The sequence below is a fragment of the Saccostrea cucullata genome, unplaced genomic scaffold, assembly GCF_032062105.1.
Source record: "Saccostrea cucullata isolate Sc308-1 unplaced genomic scaffold, CSIRO_AGI_Scuc_v1 ctg21969, whole genome shotgun sequence".
Taxonomy (NCBI): domain Eukaryota; kingdom Metazoa; phylum Mollusca; class Bivalvia; order Ostreida; family Ostreidae; genus Saccostrea; species Saccostrea cuccullata.
In genome coordinates this window covers 1-7,504 of record NW_026936756.1, presented here as the reverse complement: position 1 = coordinate 7,504, position 7,504 = coordinate 1, and the positions used below count along the sequence as shown (strand labels likewise).

The window sequence follows — 7,504 nt, the reverse complement described above, 5'->3', positions numbered from 1 at the left end:
ATTTTTAATCTAACAGCTAGGCTGGCTGTCCATTTGCCCAATACCCAAGGGATAACACCAAACCTCCTCACACTAAACTCATTAATTTCTCTCTAATTTGACATGCAACTTTCTGCTATCAAAATTCTTCCTGACCAGTGCTTGATAATTATGCCCATGGGACAAACTGAATTCCTCTCATTAACACTGAAATTTGTTTAAGGTTGCTGTAAAGTATATGATGAAAAAATAAGTTTTTACTTGATTTAATACTTTTTAATAAGGATACAACTCTATTTTTTACATTTTTAGGATTACAAAATTTAAAATTTAAAAAACTTAAATTTTTAAAAAATTTCACTAAAATTAAAGGTCACAGTGACCTTGAAATAGGTCGCGACACACCTTCTACCTAAGATGTATACTTTTGCCAAGTTTGATAGCTCTAGGTCTAATAGTTTTCTAGTTATGAGCCGGACAGGATTTTTCCATATTTGGCCATAGCATCTTTATTAAAGGTCAGAGCGACCTAATTTTGGTGCGCGACACACCGTCTACCCAAGAAGTATCAGTTGACAAAGTTTGATAATCCTAGGCCTAATAGTATTGAAGTTATGAGCCGGACACGAATGGACAGACGGACGGACGGACAGACGGACGGACGGACACGAAGCCTATAACATAATACGTCCCGTCTTAAGACGGGCGTATAAAAAGAGATAAACACATATATAGATGACTATGAAATAAAATCTATGTACAAAAACCACATTTTACAACCATAAATAAAACATCTTTAACACACATTAACCACACTCAATTCACCTTTTCTGACAGGTGAAATTAAACACATACACCATTCTACCATACTCATATTTAATTCTACCCTACTTGGTTTCTGAAATTTTATATTGAAAAGGAATATTGTAACACTTTAAATGTTAGGTCATGATAGAATAATATTTTTCTCAATACCTATGGAAATGAAATAAATTTATCATACATGTAGGTACAAAGAATCAAATGTTAAGTAAAAACATAACCATAAAAAAGAGAAATATTGGAGAAGATGCTAAGTCAAATGTTATATACATGTATATTTTAAATAAATTGATATTATGTTTCTTTAACAGCAGTATATTTTTTTTTTATCCATTAGATAAAAATAATATCAAAAACTTGGATTTCAAACAAACAAAAAAAAACCATAATAACTTTTCCTGTAAATATTTTTCTACTGTGTTAAAATGTGATCAGAATATTCCCAAATGCCAACAGAATTTGAGTTTCCTTGGTTGCCTCCCCTTCCCACTAGGAGGGATTTCCTTGTTTTAACAACATCCGCTCCCTTGTGATCCACCACCTGACGAGGAGGGCAAGCTAGGGCTGGGGGAATGCTGAGGTCCAATCTTTATACCATTAGCCTAAAATAATCAGAAAATGCTGATTAAATTTAGTATCTCTCTCTGATTCATAAACTACACACTACTGATATACATGCATTGTAAAGCAGTGTGAGAGAATAACAATCTCATGGTATGAAAGTCCTAAAGATAAAAAAAATTTTAAATGAAATTCACTACATCGCTATGAAAGACTTAATGTCAAAAGTTTTATGTGTAAATTGTGAACCCTCTGTAAAATTCAGTGCAAATTTTTTAGAACCAAAAAATTGCTGCACAGCTTTTGGTGCATATATGAATCTGAACACACACAAAATTAACACACAATTTTTTAGGCAATCACTACATTATTCATGAAAATCGAAAATCGACTATTTAAATTTTATGTTTCATCTTCAGATAATTTCTCATGCATTCATTTATGTGTTTGAGGCTACATGTATAACAGTTCTTTATGTTAGCACAGATAATGATACTCAGGATTGCCTCAAGAATAACCTAGAGAGTCAGCTGTCTAACCTGATGTTAGTCTGTCAACGTAACATGTATGTAGAAATAACAGAATGCACAGAATAAGCAAACCTTTTGTAATTTTTTTAGCATAGACTTTAAAATTTACATGTGAAATATCTTTTCAAGTTCTGGAAATCTGTCATTCATATTCAAGTACTTATCATATTGATACAGCTTACTCCACTTATATTGAACTTGGTTATTTGAAATTCCGCTTTATTTTGAAATAAAAATAAGTCCACAGTTTTTTGACTCTCATATTCTTTGCATTAAAATTAACGGTTATACTGAAATCGGTTTATATATTGAAATATCGCTTATATTGAAGCCACTGCTTGGTCCCAAGAGGTGATAATGAGTTGTTTTCATAATGGTTATATTGAAGTACTCCCTGGCAGCTGTCTTACGGTTTGTGACAGTAATTATGCCTGTCTGACCGACTGATAAACAAAGGTGTGAATAATAAGTCTTCACTTTATGTGTTTTTATGCTGCATGCTCTTACGAAATAAAATTATTCACTGTTAAATTCTTTGTTTCCACGTATATAATACGGAAGCATTGAGGCAAACGCAATATAGTAACCCCCACAGATCTAGAAAAAATCCTTAACTTTGAATTTCAATTCAGTCTGTTAATGGCTATTGATAAGACTAAATTTGAAATATCCAAGGGATTAACCTGAGTTCATTATGATGAAATACATGCAGCGCCGGTTCAACAGTACTCATACGTTTGAGATCCCTGACTTTTCTCCAAAACGTAAATAAATGTGATTGGGGAATAATTTATTGGAAATTGTCTTTTTAATTCAACAGAAAGAAACAATTTTATTCAAACTTTCAAGGACTAATATTCCATGTAATCTGTTCACTGTTATAGGTAAACAGAATTAATTGTTCGGGTTTGTTGTTCATTTTAGATTGGGATTGAACTTTTAATAAAAAGTGGCGGCTTCACGATTTCGCTTATATTGGATTACGGATATATTGAAATAATTTGCATGGTCCCCTGCATTTCAATATATCCAGAGTAGGCTGTAAAAATTTTGACTTTGAATAAGTTTCATTTTTATTGCAAAGTTTTTTGACTTTTGTCAAAATTGTTTTAAATCTGTTGCTCATTTCAGAGTTTGACCTGTCTCTTACCAAAAGTTAAAATAAACAAGAGGCCCACGGGCCTTATAGGTCACCTGAGTATCATGTAACAACTTTCCAGCGATCGTATTTTGTTCGTGTTTTAATCCAAAAGCCATGAAAATCACAAATTTTGAAAGAGGCACCATTGCTTATCAAAGGGCAGATTTCAAAGCATTAATTTATTTTTAGTCAAAGTACCCCCATGGTACCCCTGACCCAGTGGCCCCTTAATTTATCTATTTTGAAAGAGACCCTCTCTTCATTATAAGGCCAGCATTTTTTTTTTATGTTTAGGTTTAGTTATGAACATGAGAATAAAAAAGTCCCGAAGGAAAAGGAAATAAAAAAAAAAAAATTTTTGATAAATCAATTGTACATTCTTTTTTTATGCTATCCTAATAGGCTCCTTACCACTGAACACATAATGCTTACAAATAGTAAAGTAGAACATTTTTAAAAATTGCTTATTTCATCATCTGCCAGTTTAGGCCAGTTATATATTGTGATGTTGGCCAAAATATATTTTAAAAAATCAATTCTTTAAAAGTCTTTCAATATATCTTCATTTTTTTAATATGTGTTAGGTGAAGGTGTAGACATTGTTCTAAAATTTACTTGATGCCTAAAATTATAATTCCTATCATAAAACAGACAGGGAGTATTGGGGAGTACGGTGAACATTTTTTCAATTAAGTGTAAAATAATTTCTCTGGCTGATACAAATGATACTACATGCCTGTATATATTTGTATATTCTTGCCTTTTAATAGTTGAATTTTTTTTTTATTTCTTCAGGTTATTGTTCATTTCTTCTGACCTCAAATGAACTTAACTTCTCCCATAGTTTTATTCATTACATCTGATGCATAAGCAACCCTTATCTGAAGAATGATGCTTAGACTGTAAGCTATAACAGAGACCTAAACAATGTCGCTGGCAATATGCAATAGCTACCACGGGCAGTTTAAAACCTGGGGGAGGAAAATAATTTACAGACAGAAACTTTTGAAACGAATACATAATTACCGTATAAGTAGAATTTTTAGCGAGGATTTAATTTTGGCATTATTAGCGAGGTGCTGAGATCGCTAAAATTAAATATCGCTAAAAATAAATTGCATTGTATTTGTAATAGCTTCTTTAATGTGGCATTTTAAAATCGCTAAAATAACATCTTGCTAAAAATGAAAATAAATCCTTAAGAGCGAATCGCTAAATTTGCATCTCGGTAAAATTTACACTTATACGGTATCTCACCAGCATGTCATTGTGCAACAAAGTCGTCAGCATTTTATTTGTCCTTTGAACGGGTGAAACGTTTTGAATGGCACTCGTATCGATGAATTTTACACTAAACCAAGCTAGCTTTATTTACCCGCCGCTTCATCTTAAAACCGGAAGTGCGAGTTCGTAAATTTGAAATCTCGATCCCGACTCATATTTGACATCGGAAAGAAAAAAATTGTTTTATTTTTTTCTGAAAATTCAAAACCTTGAGCGGAGGCTTTGTACAACTGAAAATAAAATAAATCCTGGCCTTAAATATGTAATTAGATCATTAGCATATTAACCAGGAGCAAAGGATAAGATGTTCAAAGAATTCATGCAATTCACTATATAATCATTAGAGCCCCACCCTAAAACAAGAACCCCTGACCCTGGGGCCATAAAATTCACAATTTTGGTAGAGGCACTCTTGCTCATCATAACTATGTACTTAGATAGTTTATTTAATACCCAGGAGCAGAGAAGAAGATTTTCAAAGAAATAATGTATTTTCACTATATAATTAATAGAGCCCCGCCCTAACACCAGAACCCCTGACCCTGGGGCCATAAAATTCACAATTTAGGTAGAGGCACTCTTGCTCATCATAACTATGTACTTTGTTGGTTTATTTAATACCCAGGAGCAGAGAAGAAGATTTTCAAAGAAATAATGCATTTTCACTACCTACTTATTTTAGCCCCGCCCTAGCACTAGAACCCCTGACCCCAGTGCCATGAATTTCACAATTTTGGTAGAGGACTCATTGCTGATTACAATCATGCAAACAGTTTGATTGCTTGATGTCCAGGAGTAAAGAAGAAGATTTTTAAAGATTGCATTAATTTTAGTGGTTTTGGCCCCACCCCTCAGGCCCCAGGGGGGCAGGGATCATGAAATTCACAATTTTTGTTCCCCTTCACCCATAGATGCTTTGTGCCAAATTTGGTTGAAATTGGTTCAGTGGTTGCAGAGAAGAAGCTGAAAATGTTCAAATGTTAACGCACGACGAACGACGACAGACGAAAACGGATAGCAATAGGTCACCTGAGTTTACTCAGGTGACCTAAAAAATGCACTAAATTAATGAAAGGTTACAATGAAATTGTTTATTATCATAAAGTTTGAAATATTGTATGCAGAAACTGAAATTGTTATTATCAATTCATGATTAGCAAAAATTATACATCAGCTGGATAATTATCAATGTGCACTGAGTTGTTTGTATTCTTTTTTTCTCATTCAGTTGTGACTTGTACTATAAATGTTAATCCAAAATGTACACATATTTATAATCTGTGAATCTATGACAAGTATCATACAAAACATTTATGTCAGTGTCATGCATAAACCAAAATCATACTCTTAATAAAAAGATACCCCAAAAACGAAATTTTTATACATACCTCATTATTTATATCAAACACACCATCTTGAATCTTTTGATAAATTTCTTTGGCTGTATTTATAAAAGCCTGCAATAAATAATAAAATAAACGAAGTCAGAAATGAGCAGCATATACTTCACAGTAAAACAAGAGATGTTTGTAGAATACTTATGCCCCCCTCCCCCATAATTGGAATTTTTCCAAGTCAAAAAGGGCATAACTCTGTCAAAAATGGTGCGATTGTACCCAAAACAGAACTTGACCTAGATAATCATCTGAAAAATCTGTATACCAAATTTCATTTCAGTATGTGCAACCTCTGCAAAGAAAATGAAAGGAAACTGCAAATAATTGGAATTTTTTTCTAAGTCCAAGGGGCATAACTCTGTCAAAAATGGTGCGATCATATCCAAAACAGAATCTGATCTAAATATTAATGTGATTTATCTGTATATCAAATTTCATTTCAGTATGTGCAACTGTTGCAAAGAAAATGAGCGGAAACTGCAAATAATTGAAAATTTTCTAAGTCCAAGGGGCATAACTCTGTCAAAAATGGTGCGTTCGTAACCAAAACAGATGTTGGCCTAGATATTCATGTGATATATCTGTATACCAAATTTCATTTCAGTATGTACAACGGTTGCGAAGAAAATGAATGGAAACTGCAAGTAATTGAAATTTTTCTAAGTCCAAGGGGCATAACTCTGTCAAAAATGGTGCGATGGGACCCAAAACAGAATTTGGCCTAGATATTAATGTGATATATCTGTATACAACATTTCATTTCAGTATGTACAACGGTTGCGAAGAAAATGAACGGAAACTAAGTGGACCGACAGACCGACCAACAGACAGCAGCAAAGCAATATGCCCGCCCTTCTTCGAAGGGGGGCATAATAAAAGAAAGCCCCCTAAAAATTGATGGAATTGGTTTATAGGTACAAGCATATTTGTTAGTTATCCTGGAGAAAAATATCCTACTGACCTCTTCTACATTTGCTGCTGTTTTAGCGGAAGTCTCCATGAAGATAAGGCCGTGTTCTCTGGCAAACGCTTCACCTTCTTCTTTCTTTACATCTCTTCTGGCCTCCAAGTCACTGATTCATATAGAAAAAAAAATTGTAATTTATGACTAGGCAAATATACTTATAAAATAATGATCAGGAATATTTTCATTCTCTAAATAAGCTTTTCCCTTTATCTATTCAAATGACTGTGTCATGTTAACTTCCTTGAAGACTTTTAAAACATTGTAATTTGATTTATGGTACTCAATTTTCAACTCAACATTTGTTTATTTAATTTTTTTTTACCAAACACCGACCTTTTGTTACCAATTAACATGATGACCATATTGGAGTTGGAATGTTGACGAGCGTCCTCGAGCCAGGTTGTCAGGTGGTTGAATGTATCACGCCTAGCAAACAATACAATTGTTACAATATGGTTTTTCCTCTAAACCATTACTTTTACTTCAAATTCCAATAATAAAAATAATACATGAATATTGATCACTTTTTTCTGTGTCAATTGAATAAGAATTCCTTATTTTAAGGAAAAAAGCCTATAGCCACCATTTAATCTTAAATATCTTAAGTTTTTCTTAACTTCCAGAAAAAATATAAACAATTTAACATGTATTTAAGTGATTAAGTTAACAAATGTAGTATAGCTAAACAAAACCTTTTACATGTATTTGGACTTGAATTGTAAGTTTTAATTTTTTTTTTTCTGTATATTGAGACTTGATGTGTGGTTTTAATCATTGTTTTGTTCTTTTAGAATGCTCTAAACACCTCTGTGAAAAACTTTAC

The 7,504-nt window shown here is 32.8% G+C and overlaps 1 protein-coding gene across 1 annotated transcript; it reads right to left on the bottom strand.

The window, feature by feature from the left end:
* Window positions 1-21: 21 nt before the first annotated feature.
* LOC134246511 (ras-related protein Rab-2-like) lies at window positions 22-7,145 on the bottom strand (the record flags this gene model as incomplete). Its single annotated transcript, XM_062728898.1, has 4 exons — window positions 22-1,403; window positions 5,706-5,774; window positions 6,676-6,787; window positions 7,015-7,145. Coding segments are annotated over 4 exons (405 nt in total), but the record flags the coding sequence as incomplete, so codon positions are not given.
* Window positions 7,146-7,504: the final 359 nt, after the last annotated feature.